Source organism: Monopterus albus, unplaced genomic scaffold, assembly GCF_001952655.1.
Source record: "Monopterus albus unplaced genomic scaffold, M_albus_1.0 scaffold92.1, whole genome shotgun sequence".
In the NCBI taxonomy this organism is placed as follows: Eukaryota; Metazoa; Chordata; class Actinopteri; order Synbranchiformes; family Synbranchidae; genus Monopterus; species Monopterus albus.
The window spans coordinates 847,704-864,375 of record NW_018127972.1 but is presented as its reverse complement, the minus strand read 5'-3'; the positions used below and the strand labels follow the sequence as shown (position 1 = coordinate 864,375).

General features: G+C 38.2%; 1 protein-coding gene across 4 annotated transcripts; it reads right to left on the bottom strand.

The window, feature by feature from the left end:
- Window positions 1-383: 383 nt before the first annotated feature.
- On the bottom strand, window positions 384-16,082 carry cln3 (CLN3 lysosomal/endosomal transmembrane protein, battenin). 4 transcript variants are annotated; one of them, XM_020608296.1, is made up of 16 exons: window positions 15,766-16,082; window positions 15,625-15,661; window positions 14,171-14,267; window positions 14,007-14,081; window positions 12,795-12,874; window positions 11,508-11,593; window positions 10,065-10,137; window positions 9,445-9,588; window positions 6,998-7,137; window positions 5,385-5,467; window positions 5,237-5,305; window positions 5,008-5,063; window positions 4,814-4,907; window positions 3,841-3,981; window positions 3,325-3,485; window positions 384-1,918 (listed from the first exon to the last, which is right to left on the bottom strand). In XM_020608296.1, the coding sequence occupies exons 1-15, from the start codon at window positions 15,818-15,820 to the stop codon at window positions 3,369-3,371; spliced, it is 1,347 nt and encodes a 448-aa protein (XP_020463952.1). In that variant the 5' UTR covers window positions 15,821-16,082; the 3' UTR covers window positions 384-1,918; window positions 3,325-3,368. The 4 variants fall into 4 exon arrangements, with proteins under 4 accessions (XP_020463952.1, XP_020463953.1, XP_020463951.1 ...); XM_020608297.1 differs by having other exon boundaries at window positions 3,329-3,485; XM_020608295.1 differs by having other exon boundaries at window positions 384-3,485.
- Between the last annotated feature and the right edge of the window lie 590 nt (window positions 16,083-16,672).

Below are 16,672 nucleotides of genomic sequence, written 5' to 3'. Positions count from 1 at the left end.
ACTTAACTCCGGGGGTAGGGAACGCGCATCAGCTCAAGGCTCGTTCGAGATGAACTGCGAGAACGAGGACAGCCCGCGGCAGCAGGCCAATAACAAAAACCTCTTCCAGCTACAGACATACAGCCAAACATACCCTATGCATGATCCGCTGCTGTTCATTACGGCGATACATAAATATGCATTTCTGAATTATTATACGTTATTATACTCGGGGCCAATTAAACATTTTGAAAATAAATTAAACATATTATTCACAAATTTTCAATAAGATAGACAAGAACACGGAAATTTTTATGTGGAAAAAAATAAATGATTCAAAACAGAGACATGGTTTTCTGTGTTTTAAAACATCTATTCTTTAACATTTTAAACACAACACGGATGTTAAAATACAACATAATTATCTGACTTTATTGATCTCTAGTGCAAAATTTACAAAATACCCAGCAGTAAACATATAAGATTAACTCCACTTTTACCAGCTGCAACATTAAATGGAATGTACACAATAATGCAGCAATAATTATAATCTAATATTTAATATGTACCGTATTAGTGTGAAATGTGCTATTATGCATAGTAAGTACTTATGTAAGCAATTCTGAGTACTTCTTCCACCACTGTACCAAAATCAAACTCAACTATTAGTACACCAGAAAACCTCTGAAACAATGACCTATTTGCAAAGAGTATTTCATCAACCGATTAAAAAGAAATTATTCAGCAATTTTAATAAATTCTTGTCATTTTCAAGCAAAAATACCAATCACTAGTTTCCCTAAGATTTTCTACTTTAGCCTGTTTATGGTAAGGATTTGCTGCTTTGCTAGTGTCTAATGTGATAGTAAATTGAACAGGCTATTCTGGGACTTTGAGCTGTTGGCTGAACAAAGCAAGAAAGGACCCTGATGAAGGCTCCTTGCCGAAACTTGTTAGTGTTAGTTACATTAAAGCTGCTCCAAACACTACAAGTGTTGCTCAAACTTTTGTTTTCCAGTTAGTTTTTCCCTTGTTTGAACAAGTTGTGCCAGAAATTTTTCCAAGCAATTTGAAAATCTCACAACCAAGAGCAAATAGTAATGTTAATTTTTTTCACTATTTTCTGATGTTCCAAGAACCAAATGATAAGATGATTAAGCTACTATAGATAAAACAAGTCGCAGTGTGACAGTCAGTGAAAAATAATCATCACCATTAAATAATCATTACAGCCCTAATCCTCAGTTTTATTTTATAGCAAAATGGTTTTGAATGAAAATCTAAAATATTTAGATGGCAGGCAGATTTCATGGATTTGGACTTGAGTAACTCACTAATATTAACATTAGGTAACTGTGACGCATGTGCAAACGATGTGCTGTGTAATTTTAAATGATCACAAGCAGTATAACTTAATAAAGATCACATTATAAAATGTACATACAATTTTATCTACATTGTACCTGATATGACAATTACCCACTTTAAATACATTCCAGGCCCTTTTACCTTGAGTTGACAGCTAAAAATGTTAAGTCCATGAAAAACGATTGCACAATTACATCTTTTGAAGGTGAATCAACAACCTTCAAAACATCTGAATTATGTAACATCTGTTCAAACAGGTACAGGCTTGTAACAATATCACCACATTGTAAAAACGTTAAGAATGCAACTTTAACAGTCACAGGGTAAAATGAAATTAATATAAATTACGATATTTAGAATTTCAGTAAGAATGTGCACATTTGTACAGTAGGTGTTTGAGAGAAAACAGTGTGTATGTGGACAGAGTCTGTTAGGACATGATACAACTGTGGTGGCTCTTACTTGATAATTACTATCCATCCATCATCTATACCACTTATCCTGAATAGGGTCACAGGAGGGCTAGAGCCAGCTGAGAGGCAAGAGGCGGGGTCCGCCCTGGATAGGTCACCTGATAATTACCAAAATTAGTAAAATCACATTTTAACCACAGATAAACAAAGTTTGGTAGTAAAAACAGGATAACCGGAGCAAAACATGGCAAATAAAGTGTAGAATAAAGGCAAATTACTCTGGCGATGCTAACAATCATAACCACAAAAACATTCCTATTGTTTTGCATCTTTTGTAACAACACCTCTTCATTGAGTTCATGGAATTTTAAAATAATTTGCGCTTTAAAACTCTGGACACTCTTTTTTCCCAGAATGTTACAGTATATAAAATATAAATGGTTAAACTACAGTATTTCTGGTCAATTTCATCATAACCTGTTTAATAGTATCAATGAGTAAAACATAGGTGGTCAGTCAATTAAAGAAGTCTAATTATCATCAAACATGTTTTTGTTACCATTTAAACATTTTGTTGTTTTAAAGTTGCACTAGATCATTTTGTATAATGCCAACTCTAAATGCCAGTGAGAGGTCAACACAAAGTTTTTAATTTGAAGACTTTTTTTTTGAAGATTTGGGTAACGAACCTGCTACCCTTTTGTGATTTGACTGAAGATTTTGTTAATAAAAATGAAATAAAATTACTAATGTCAGTAAAATGAATTATCCTAAGGTCAGCTCTTGTGTTGTTGTGTGGTAGTTTGTCAGCTAATAGGAAGCTCAAGACAAAGACACAATAGGCATCATTTCTGAAAATGAGATGCTCTAGTCTGTCCCATCATTCAGAGCTACTTTACTCCATAAACGCTATTAAAATAGAATGTAAATATAATAACATTTTCAGACCATGTTGTATGTTTTGTTTTTTTAGATGCGACTTTAAACTGTATTTCTTCATTTTGTATGACTATGGCTGCAGCAGATGTAAAGTGAACATTTCCAGGCCTGCCTTGGCTGCTTCACATTAAACACCACCACAGGAAGGCTTTTGTTGTGAAGGTTAGTGCACCAGCAAGCTAACATTAGTTTAGTATTACTAGTAATATCAGACTCATATTAGTCTGCTATGGACATTCTCAGCACTTTTATGACAAGTGACAGCCTGTTAGTCAGGATCAACATCAAGATACACACTACTTTGTTTGTCCCCATAGGCTTGGTCAGTTTGTACAAGCCAGCAGATCTCCAACACACTGCTAAGTAAGCTTTTACAATGCCCTCCTGCTGTATGGAAAACCGCATGGCAGGGGATGATGGGCTCTGATCACAGGTGCTTCCAGAATGACCCCATGTATGTCCCAAAAGGTGGCACTATCTGATTGTTGTTGAAAAGGATAAGCTGGTACAGTAAGTGTGTCCACATCTCTCCGGATGCATGGGTCATAGTATGCAGAGTCAGTATTTGCATGCAGGAGTAAAGTGTGTTTATTTTCATTTCAGATTTTAAAAAAATGGAACACACCCACATTTTGTTCAGTGATCCTGCTGGTCAGTGTGTGGGCTGGGTCACAGGCTACAGAAGTATGTGTGGACAGGGAAGGCAATGAGTCCAGCCACAGCTATACCCAGACTGTCTCCTACACTGGCAGCAGCCATGGCAAACTCCCTGTGTCTGTCCTCAGTCTGTGGGAGCAAGGAGACACGTCAGGATGGACATGTACTAGACAGCCTAGTTACTGTAGAGTGAGAAACAGCACAGCTACAAGACAGCAGTATACTGCTCTTCTAGCATATCAGTGGCTATGTTAAGATACATGCAGAATCATTTTACAATGCAATTTACAGCTGAGGCTGATGGGAATGTCGTTGCACTTTTGCAAATGTTCCGTCATAAACCAAAGTATTGGACAAACTGAAAATTTGTTCTGATGATAAAAAGTTAAGGGTTGACCAAAGGGATAACAAATCAGTCCAGCTGCATTTAATGACACATGAATACCCCAAAATAACAAATCAACTGAGAGAATGGTGACCTGACCTCCTCACTGATGAAGTAGAAGGTGTTGACATATGCAGCTCCACCCAGTAGACCCTCATAGATGACAATAACAAACACTAGCCATACACTGGGCATAAACTGGTAACGCACTGCAAAGAGAAGTAGCACTGCATTCACCACCTGTGGAAGAGTGAGAAGGAGTGGTTGGTGAAACAGTTTGACAATAAATGCAATCAAGACACAAACCTACTGTAGTGAAAACAGATGAATCAGTGGAGTCACAAGTTGAACCTTAACAATAACCCTAAAGCCAAACAGTAAATTTATCAGTGAAAGTTATGGTGATAATAATAGAACCAGTGGCATAAGTCTAGAGGTCCTATAAGCCTCAGTGAGTACTAGACTTATCTATGATGCTTTGCCTGCAGTTCAGTTGCTCTAAAAAAAGCATTTCTCTAGGGCAAAATCAGCTCTGCTACAAAGCATGAGAAAATTATTAGCCACTTTCACAACTTCTCTCCTTCCTGCACCAGCCACCTCTCTCATAGCTGATGAGTTTGCAGCAGATGTGAACATTTCAACCCAAGGGGTCAGAAACACTGCTTCAGGCCTCAGTTTCAGCAACCCTACAACAGTGGGTACTAATCTAACTCCAGAATACAATCGATGTACTATAAAAAGTAATTCAAAAAATAGAAGAAATACCATCTGGATTTCAGTGTTTACAACATTTAACTCATCGTCATGTATGTAAATTAAATAAAGACCATCTGAACATCCCTGGTGTGCATTGGAATTTTGTATTTTTGTTACCTTATGATTAAGGTCAAGACTTTAAGCTACTAATGTTGACTTTTTTAACATTTAACCTTACAGTAGGTACCTTAAGTCATTTTAAGGCATGTAACTGCAATTTACATGGAGAAATTAAAAGAACAGCCAACTAAACTTTGGCAGTAAACATTTTTGAAATATGCTAGCTTTGTGATCCAGGCACCCTCATGTTTTTCACCTGTAGCCAAGAGAGAGCCCACAGTTTCCTGATCTTCACACAGCACAAAGAAGATCGGGACACAAACACACCAACCTGGTACAATGTCTGGTACCTGAGTACACAAAAATAATAACCAGATTGATGTCCACATCCTCAGAAAATTTAAAAAGTAATTCCTTCAGAGTACTATTCAAGTAATTACAGTAACTGACCAGCGATACTGCTCTGCATGGGACAGGAAAAAGTTTGGGAAGTACAGGAGTTCCATCTGTAAAAGGGAATGGGTTACAATACGCTCCAGATAATCAATGTTTAAAAGGGCTCAGAAAACAGAAAGATCACATCTCAAACTTCCATACAGTCTAAACCAGAAGAAAGTTTGGTTTGTCTTAACAACATGTAATAAGATGAATGTCATGCCAGATGCATCAGAGAACGTACCAAGCCCTGGTTGATGAAGTACTCAGCAAAATAGACCAGTGCCAGGGGAAACACAAACTTCAGCAAGCCCTGCTCACAGGAATCAAGAAGGATAATCATGTAACCACACAAACGCTCAAACCTTAAGTACAGTGTAGAGTCCACTTACTTTGATGACATGCAGTTTCTCAGTGAAGGTGAGAGGTCCAGTGGTCCTGTTCTCTGTTACATTCAGGGGGAAGAGAACATGGCCTGTGCAGTTATTCAATGACAAACAGAAGTACACAAAAATGAGTTTTTATTCACAGAAACAGCTGGTTGCAGCAGGAAAGGAATCAACAAGCCCCCTCAGGTGTGTCTTTGAGAATTTACTCATGGAGAGTTTCATTGTGGAAGACAAGAGCAAGTGCACAAAACGACACACTATAAGTTCACCCTGTTTTGCAAAAGCAAAGTGTGCTGGTGGTCTGGTTACTTCAACACCTGTATACAGTATAAGGATAAATTCAAATTCAGATCAAGTCCGACAACATCTCTCTGGTATCCTTTGGTAATAAGCATCTTAGACTAGACAGATTAGTAAACACCTGGGGGATATGTGCACTATACTTGCTGTGTAGTGTTGATACAGCAGCCTCTCACTGTGTTCTGGAGCCACTGAAGTGCTTTATACGCTGAGTGTGAAATCACAAGGATGAAGTGACAACTGAGAAAAGACTGGTCAGTACCAATCATGTGTATATTAAGTACAGAGGCAGGATGAGGTATAAAGACTAGAAGCAGGGGGAAACTGCTGATCTGATACTGATACTTGATACTGAGTAGGGGAAACTGCTGATCTGATACTGATACTGAGTAATAATGGTCAGAAAATCATAAAGACAGTGCCACCGTCAATCAATGGTGAGTCTGTGGAGCAAGTACCCTCTTTTAAATACCTTGGCATTCACATCTCCAGTGACATAGTATGGTCAATAAACACAACAAAAATAAAGAAAGCACAGTCACAACTATACTTTCTGCAGCCCCTGAAAAGGACAAACATGAATAAACAGCAAGTGATGTCCTATTACAGATGTGGGATTGAGAGCATGGTGACGTATGCCATCACTTCTTGGTATGGACGTTGCTCAGCAGAAGACAAAAAAAAATCTTTGCAGAACTCTCTAAGAGCTGCTGCATGAAAATATCACTGAACATACTGAGAGATCATTCCTACCCTGGTTATCATTGAGTTCTTTCTTTTTTTGTACCACAAGAGAAACTGATAACTGCAAATTCACAGTATGTCAACCATATAATGACAACAAGTTCTTCTTCTATATAAATGGTGATAATACAGTTTGTCAGAGTCAGAGGAATGCGAGTTGATTTAATCAAGCAAAGCAGAAATACTGGAAGGTCTACCATAGTTCACAGTTATGCATATCTGAACAGCAAGACATCCTTCAACCAAGATAAAACATGCAAGCAACTGATGTTATCTGACCTCACATGATTAAGTATGGAGAAGTGCTGGCGTCTAATGAAATTAATAATTTGGAGTTTTATCAAAATGAAACAAAATCTTATTATTTACCATCTGAAGAGTGACATTTACAACTAAAAGTTTCCTCCATAATGACACATGCTTTTATTAATAACTGATTAAACACTGCAGTTCACGGAAAACTTTGCTGTTAGCCCACTCACTGATGAACCAAACATGTCAGTACATTTTTAAAGTATGTTTAATTATACTTATCTTATCTGCCATTTGTAATGCAAGTTTGTGATATGTACCTGAGGTAGATTTTTCCTGCTCCTCTTCTTCTGATCCATCAATCAGCTGCCGTCTCTCCTCTGAGCCCACAGGTGCATACCCAGTCTCCATTCTTCTCCACTGAGGTAATGAAGGTGGAGGAACCAGCAAGAAGAAATAGCTGGTGGTGGTGGATAGGGCAACATGTTGGTTTAAGCAAAAAATATAAAATGGGAAAAATGATTTTGCTAATACTGTGAGTAAAAGACAAAGGAAATGGCGTGAAAAAAGAGATGCACTTAAGGGGCAAATCTATGGATTTAAAGCTAAACAGAAAAGATCACTATCGCACACAGTTGGGGGTAATTTCTTATATAGTCGCAATGTCTGGAAAGAGTAGCCACTGCCTTTGGACTTTTATGTTTAGGCCTACTGTTAAAACTTTGAAACTAACTAGGCTTTTCTTCCATTAGAGCCAGTTTTCTTGTATCTGTCCTCTGAATGATACTTTTCAGTGAACTGGCCATGGATCAGTTTGGAAAGGATGCACTCCATTTGGCTGAGCCAAAATAAAAGGAAATTAAATGTTTTCTTTTTTAAATCAACATTATTAAAGGGCAGGCCCTCTACCATATCCCATGATCCTTTGGGGGATATTTACTAAGGTTTTGTTGCTCAGTTTCTGGCACTAAACAGTGGCATTTTTACTAAGGGCTCACAGTGGGGTTTTGCAGCAGAGAAAAAAAAAAAAAAGAGTAAAGTGGCACCACAGGAATTTGTACATTTGGTCTCATGCAATATGTATTTTAAGGCATTCCCATTCAGGGACACAAAAGCCAGGGAGGAGAGAATGGAAATTTATACAAATAGTCTCACCACGTGATTTACCACCACTGCAACAGAGGGAACTGTGGCTGAAATTTATTGTCAGCAAAAAGCAGGTATAAAACGCGTGGCCCTGCTCTCAGCGTGTCAGCTGTTATTCATCTGAGCTCTCTTCTGAGTTATTAACACGTTTGAGGAGTGAGTATGTAAACTGCGTTGCTCGCCAGAGGAGAATATGACTTGTACAGGCTTTCAGGTCAAACCACACTTCATTTACTGACTGAAATAAAAGATGATTTTACTGGCAAAAGGCTAAGTGATGGCAGCTCTGAAATGTGTTTGTTGATTTCTTCAACCATATTAAAGTTCAGTTGCTTTCTTCCACATTTCTTTTTGGTACAAATGTGCACAGTAACCTATAGGCACCAGATCCTAAGTAGAGGTATATGCAAATTAACACAGCTGCTGCTGCTGTGCTCATTTTCATCTTCAGCATTGGTAAATATGTTGCCAAATTGAAAAACTGTGGTGCTGCAATACTGTGTGCGCCTGGTGGTGATTTGTAACAGGTTTAGTTTCCCTTTTTGTGTCAGTAGGGAAAAGTAAAAATGAAATTAGCTTTATTTTATATCATGCATGCAACATGATATTTGCATTCATTTCCCCAGTTGTGTTGTTGTGGAGTATCTGGAATGATTTGTGTCAGTAGGTAGGAACCACTGTGCAGCAGCGATGTCCATGGCCGGGAGTAAATAAGGAGCACAGCCAACGTTAAAGAGTCCATGGCATGATTTCTGTGTTTTCTGACTTATCTACAGTGTTACAATGATGAATTATCACGTTAGACATGACTGAAAGCTCAAAAACACAAGGTTTAGCTATGTTGTTGTATTTCTGTGCAGAAGCAACTCGGTTTATACAAGTCTCGAGAGCTCTCACTGGTGAGAATTTTTTTTTCCAACAATGTAAAGTCTTGTGCAAAAGTTTATGGATTTCCTTGAATGGTCATAATGTCCCGGATGTGCACGTTCCTGCAAGCTTGTTTGACATCCACTGGTGCCATTCTAAAAGTAGGATTTTTCAACTGCATGCAGTTTTATGGATATATTTTACCTACTGCTGCTGCACTGTGACCAAAGGATGGGTAGAAAAATACAGGGCCTGAGGTTACTGCATGTTGTTTACCTATCTAATGAGGAGAAATTCAAATTAATTCATGCTGTTGTGGTGTGTCGTGCTGTATACTTTCACGTTCTGGCCCGAACATGTCAGGTAGGATCTGAGTTATTGTCACTGTCGAATGCATAGCTTATCTGTCAAAGTTTTTTCATTTATATGCTGTTGTAGCTTCCTGATTGGCAAGAGGAGTTATGCATGTTCACGAACTATACTCTTGTTTTCAGGAAGAGGCTCTCTGGTTTTATCATTCTGAAATAATCACAGACTATTTGGAGTTATGATGGGTGCAAAGCTAATCTACAGGTACCCAAGATTAAAAATTTAATTGCTGGAAATGAGCATCCATGGGCACTATAAATACAATGTAAACTGGCAGGTTTATACATGTAACATAAAGACTTCTTGGAATGTGAGATTAAAAGAAAAAGTATAAGGCTGGTTAACAAAGGCAACAAATATAGAACTTATCTTTTTGCTTTCTTACCTAATCAACATAACCAATGGGACCACAAGCATGATGAGAAGTGTGATCTGTGGCGACAGGCCAGCTTGAGTGAGACCTGAATACAGGAAGGCTCCACCAACACCAGCGCCACCAGTACCTGAGCTCCATCCTCCCAGTACATTACTGAAGACAAGCACAAATCTGATGTTCACAATCTATTACGATCACAACTAAACTTGGTCGTACTGTTTTAAATAACCAATAACTGAGAGGCAGACATACATGCATATCATCAGCAGCTCCTTGACATCAGTATTCCAATATAGTTTAGATGTTAGATAGAGATATATAAATGATTTCAGAAACTTGAAGTTTCCATCAGACAGAGTCAGTTGTCATGTTGTTGTGAACTGGCATTGCAACTGAAAGATGTACACTACCAAACCAAAGTTTGTACACACTTTCCCATTCAATTAAATGGGGAAGAGTCTCCAAACTGAACTGGTAGTGTTTAAACAATGGTTGTACTTTATATTCACTTCTTAAATGGTTCTGCTGTTTAAACCCTTGTCTATTCACAGACTATACCTTACACTTTGTGTACAGATCCAAAATTTGTCATTTGATGAAGTTCATGCAAAACTGGAAAAAGTGCTCACCTGGTGAAGAAGACAGTGAGAGCGAGGAAGGACAGTTCTCCCAATCCAGCGCTGATACTAGCAAAGATCACCCCTACAAACACAGTGGTAGACAGATGATCTGAGTGAGTCAAGTGAGGAGGCACAGAGATGCCTTTAAAATGTCCATGAGTGCAGGCAAGTAATAATCACAGGAGGACTTATTCATTTGTTATTTATATATCCCTGATAGATTAGTAGCATAATTAGATCCAACCATGTAACTTCCCCTCTGCCATTTTACTTTACCATTTCTGGCTGGGGCCCTTTCATTGACCTTTCACAGTAACTATGAACATTAATGCTGGCTGTACTGATGTTCCATGGCCAGTGCTGGGAAGCAGTGAACTACGTGCAATTAAACTAGTTAAACTACATTTTTCAGTAGCTTGCTGGTAACTGGACTACAGTGGATTCAGAAAGTATTTATTTTTTGCACATCTTATTGTGTTGTGGATTTAATTTTGAATGGATGCTTTTGTCATTTTAACCATCATTATATACTTAATCACCCATGATGACAACATGAAACCATGGTCATAGAGTTGTCTGACAATGAATCAAGAATCTAAAACTGAAATCTCTTACTAGCAAAAGTATTCGAACCCTTCATTCAGTACTTTGTAGAAGCCTCTTTGGCAGCAATTACAGCTGCAGGTGTTCTTGGATACTTCTGTACATGCTTTGTACACCTGAATTTGGGCAGTTTATCCATTCTTCATGGCAGAGCCTCTCAAGGTCTGTAAGATTGGATGGTTGGCGTCTGTGTACAGCCATCGTCAGGTCTCTCCACAGATGTTCAATGGGATTTAAGTCTGGACTTTGGCTGGGCCCCTCTAGGACAGTCAGAAACTTGGCCTGAAGGCACTCCAGTGTTGTTTTGGCTTGTTATACTTCATCTCATTGTCGTGTTGAAAGGAGAACTGTCGCCCCAGTCTGAGTTTGCATGTGCTTTGGAGGACGTTTTCTTCAAGGATGTTCCTGTATTTGGCTGCATTCATCCATGGAGTAAAGGTTGACTAAATAATGAGCAGTGTAACTGCAATTTTTGCATCCATAAACTGAAATGCAAATGACTTTTAGCAAAAAGCAGTGTACAAACGTTGCACACTCTTATTGCATTGTTGGAATATTTTTAGGGCACCATATAGTGAATATACTACAGAGTCAGAATTGGGACATGCACAAATGGCCCTTATTTTAGTGATATCTTGTAACTTAGCATGCTGATAAACATTTCCAGCAGCTACATATCTGTGGAACAAGTGCAGCTGCCGCTGTTGAGATATGACAACAGGAAATGAAACCAAGACAAAATATTTTAAGATCTAATCCATCATCTGATTCAAGAGTCACTCCCACCACCAACAGTGATAGAAGCTCTAACTAAAATGAGTAACAGCTCTGTAAAATTGGTGGCTTTACCTAGAATGCTCATCCACACAGCTGACGAGAAGGACACCAGAAGGAAACTTGTTGCTGCCATGGTGACACAGACCAACACTCGAATACTAGAATTAAAAACAGAAATTTGTCACAAAATTTGAAATACAGTACAATATTGACACAAAAACATTAGAGCCATGTTTTTATATAACAAACACTATTCCTTTTGCTCTCTTAACATGTCACTGTCCAGTTACATACAGACTGCAATGTATACAAGTCAGAAAGTGACAGTCAACCAGCCTGTGTGTAGTGACAGCGAGAAAATGGCTCCATGTCACCATTTCTTTTCCCTGTTAAGCTACCATCAGTTAAATTCAACAATTCCACATTTTGTTAAGTAAAATCAAAACCAGGAAAGGCAAGGATCCTACCCACTGAGCCACTGGGAAACACACACATCTGGGACACCAGTACTGTGAAAGAGTTGAGCTCACTTATAGGCAGTGTTTAAAAAAAACCCAAGTCAAAATACATATATATATATATTGTATTGTTATCTCTAGACACTATCTTTAGCCATGCTGCCAGCATGGCTAAAAATGAGATGTTGTATCGGCATAGCTAGATAAATACATGGAAATGGAAGGGGGGAAACCAAATATATGTTTTACAAGTTGAAGAAACACTTTAATTATCCATTCAAGATGGTGACGAGTCGGCCTATAGAGAGGAGGTTGAACAGCTGGCCCTGTGGTGTGGTCATAACAACCTGGAGCTGAACACATGGAAGACAGTGGAGATAGAGGATTTTAGGACGAGCTCCCTCACCCTAGCTCCGCTCACTATACCCAGCAGCAACGTTTCAGTCGTGGAGTCCTACAAGTTCTTGGGCTCCACAATCTCTCGGGACTTGAAGTGGACAACCAACATCAGAGCCATCATTAAAAAGGTGCAGCAGAGGATGCACTTCCTGCGTCAACTCAGGAAGTTCAACCTGCCTCAGGAGCTGCTGATTCAGTTCTATAGGGGAATCATCAAGTCTGTTCTCTGCTCATCCATCTCTCTTGAACAGCTGCCTACATTTGCTCTCTTTAGCTTTTAAACTTGTATATACTTTGTATTTGTTTTGTTTTTATTGCTGTGCACATCAGCCATTGGGCTGGAGTTAAATTCCTTGTATTTTTGATAATACTTGGCAATAAAGTTTATGCTTATTAGCAGTGAAACCAGTTATTCCCATTTAAATAATCAGTGTCCAGCCCTGCCCCAGGTTCCACACAAAAAATGTTTATGAACACAGTCAGTAGTAGTAATCAGTCTTACCCATAAGGCACTTTGTGGATTACAAAGGGAGCAAACAGCTTGATGATGAGCGTTGGGAGGATGTCGGCTAACAGCACAGCCTGAGGGGAAAAGCATCAGAATTCTCACTCGGTGCTCAGAGAAACGATAAATCTTAGCCCTCAACACAGTACAAATGACCAACCCTGAGATGGACAAAAGAACTAAATTCTATCTGTGCAGTCAAAGCTGCTTGGTTTGCATCTTTTTGTGGAGGAAGGTTATTGTCCCACACTGCAGTGTCTAATCACAAATGCAATATGATAAATCACATGTGCATGCTTTTGTCTTTGAAAAACCAAAATATTAGCTAAATATAATAACATAAAAATGGCACTCGCACCACTTGTCATTTTTAGTTTTTGTACTGATTAAGCAAATGAGATAGAATGTGTTAATTAGTGAGCTTTAGAGGTGCTGACAAGGGGGAGTTTGCTACCTTCCAACAGTTCAGGATAATAGTTCCCCCAAGTCGCCAGTCTTTACTCTCAGCTATGTTAGCTTCTTATTTGCAAACATGAGAGTGGAATCACTTTTCTAATTTTATCAGGCAAGAAAGCAATAATAATAAGTATATTCACAAAATGGTGAATGTTACTTCTAACACAGCAAGAGAAACATAACATTTTATGTGAAATTGAGAGTAGACCTAGATTATTTCATGTAAATGTTATGTTACTTCATATATTGTATACAACATACTTTACACCTATGTTATTTTGTTGGTCCATTAGAACAAATAAAAGATACCCATCATGTAATTTTTCAATAAAAGGTTGTACAGTATGTGTATAGGTAGTATGGCTGGGCATGAGGAGGTGCCCTGAAACAAAGTAATATGTCTGTTACGGCCCTTATTTTTGTAATTTGGATTTGTTTCTCTGTCTAAACCAGTTTACTTTTTAACCCTTCTAACACTGGAAGATTTGCAATGCTATAGGGATTTGCTATTATCATATTACTTTCAGTACCTGTTTACTATTCTTTTTTTCTTTGTTAATAATATTAAGTAATGTATAACAAAGTTACCACATTTAAATAATGGGCGAGGAAACGCTGCCAAATTATAGACAACATCATTATTGTGCATTTTTTTTCAAGAAACCTCACCATGACAAACTATTATTTCCTTATTCAACATGCACACTGATTAAGGTTACGGTAGTCATTGTTGTGTTATGAATCTCCTTTTACCCCAGTAGAGACAGGATTGCAGTCATAGCGACTACTGTTGCTACTGTTTCCGCCTTGGAAATCCATGGCTGTAGTCTAGAATTGAAAGAAGAGATGGGTGAAAAGTTAAATCCTTAGCAATCACTGCTAAAACAAAATATTTAATTTGAGATTTGTCTGCTTACAGATGCTGTGGCATTTTCTGACTCTTGCTTTTTGAGGATGTCATGGGCAGCGCTCAGCATTACCACATAGGCAAAGTTGTTGCACAACCCAAGGAGCCTGAGGAGGTCATCACAAGAAGAAGAGATAGATAACACAGGGTAAGCAGTTCAAAATGTCAATAAGTAATAACTAAACCACAGATTTTTACTTTGATAAGACAGCGAAAGAACTGTAGATCTAAATTGCTGATTTTAGAAAGCTCTTTTTTTTGTCGTTCATAACCGCACACTTTTTTCTTCAGCTGAATTTAAGCAATAGCAACATTATTTTAACTTTTACTTTATTCCGAACTTTTTAATTTACCAGTATTTAATGTTGTCTTAACATTTTTAAAAGGTTTATAAAACTAAGCATTCATTGCCAGCTTTTGATACTTGATAGTTTGTTGGCACTAGACCCTACTGACCTATTTCAGTAGGTACTCAAAGGGCACTGGGGTTTGATACCTTCAGAAAATGACACAAATACAGTAATTGCAAAGATAATTCAAATTTTACTTCCCATGTGTAGCATCCATCCATCTATCTATTATCTATACCACTCATTCCTGAACAGGGTCACGGGGGATTGGAGCCAATCCCAACTGACATTGAGCAAGAGATGGGGTACAGCATGGACAGGTCACCAGTCTTTCGCCGGGCTGACACACACACACACACACACACACACACACACACACACGCACGCATGGGAAATTTAGAGTCGCCAATCAACCTAAGCTGCATGTCTTTGGACTGTTGGAGGAAGCCAGAGTACCTGGAGAGAACCCACACAGGCACAGGCTGAACATGCAAACACTGCACAGAAAGGTCCCGGGTCGGCCCGGGCCCAATCCCGTTACCTTCTTGCTGTGAGGCAACAGCATTAACCACCACACCACTGTGCCCCCGTGTAGCATTAATCCACAAAAATAAGTCCGTAGCTAGTAAAACTCTGTTGTAATAGCTGATATTCTTTTGATTGCGCCAGCTAGCTTTTAGTGACAGATAAGCATTATTCTTTTCTAATTTACTGTATATTTCTCACTGTTATTATGGCATTTACAGTTAGCTGAAAATTATCTATCTGTTTTGGGGAAAACATTTTTTAAATTTACTTTTCCTTTAAAAGTTGCCTGGGGTTTCAATTCTTAAATCCAAATAGCCTCAACCAGAAGTACCAGTGACTTTCATGTGAATGTGGGAGTGTATGGACACATTATACAGCTAGCAGCATTCAATAAGAGGAAGCTGTAGGCTTCATTTTAGTTTCACAATCAGCATTTCTTTTACTTTATATACAGTGCACTACAGTACGGTGCTTTATAAACATTAATACTAGCGTATAGTGGTATTTGTCACTTCTTTTATAGTTTAGAAAACTCGTCACTGATGCAGAAAATAGATTTTCAGCTTGTTTAAACATGGTCACTCACCAAAATCCAGTCAGACTACGCCACTGGTTACAACGACCTACGAACAATAATCAAGATGTTTAGCAACTTGCAAAGCCATAATGTTAGTAATAAGGTATTTATTTGTTAGCCAAACAAACTGTCGACAGGTGACAGACCCACCACTCGTGACAGAGCGTTGACCGGCGTCTGCGCTGACGGTGGATGTCTGCTCCATGTTTAGAGACGAGCCCAGGCTAAATGAAGTAAAACCGAGCTGCTAGGCTAACAACAGTTGAACATACTAAACTGTACGTGACGCATCGTAAACTAGATGCTAAATACCCCCCAGGCGGTAAATTCGGCACTAAGGACAAGCTGCACTTTCTGTAGCTTTAGGTTGTTTTTCATGATCTACTTTGTAATGTCCGTCACCTCACACGAATTATGGTGTTTCATTTAAATAATTCCAACGGATACAAAATCAGCTTTAAACGTTCCCCTTCGATGACGCTACTTAGCATACAAACATAGCTGGAAAAATGGTGTTCATTATTCAGAATTACACTGTTGTGTCATATCAAAAATACAGGAGGACTTTTTGTTTAGTTATTTGCCGTTAAAATAAAATTATAAACAGCTGCGCTCAAGGTTAACCTTCCTGTTTACCATTTATAAGACGTATTAAAACACTTACTAAATTGTTTCAAACAAAATAACACACTAACTGTAAAAACATTTATTACATAAGTATTTATTGATTACTTGTTGACAACTAATCTATAACTCCTCTAAAGAATCATTCCTAAATTTTGGTTAAAATGTTTGATAATGTATTAGCTGCTATTATACACTGCCTGGCCACTGTACAATTATATCCATTCAATGTAACACTTCCTCCTTAACATTTGTGTTTATGAAGCTCAAAATGTTCCAGTTTTTAGTGAAATTGTCATAAATCTATAAATTCAATTATATGTTAAAGTTAAAGGTGTTGTTGTACTGGACTACATTACATTCAGAGGTGTTCCTAATATTCTGACCCTATCATGTATGTAGCTGGGGAGGACAAAACTACAGAGACACAGTG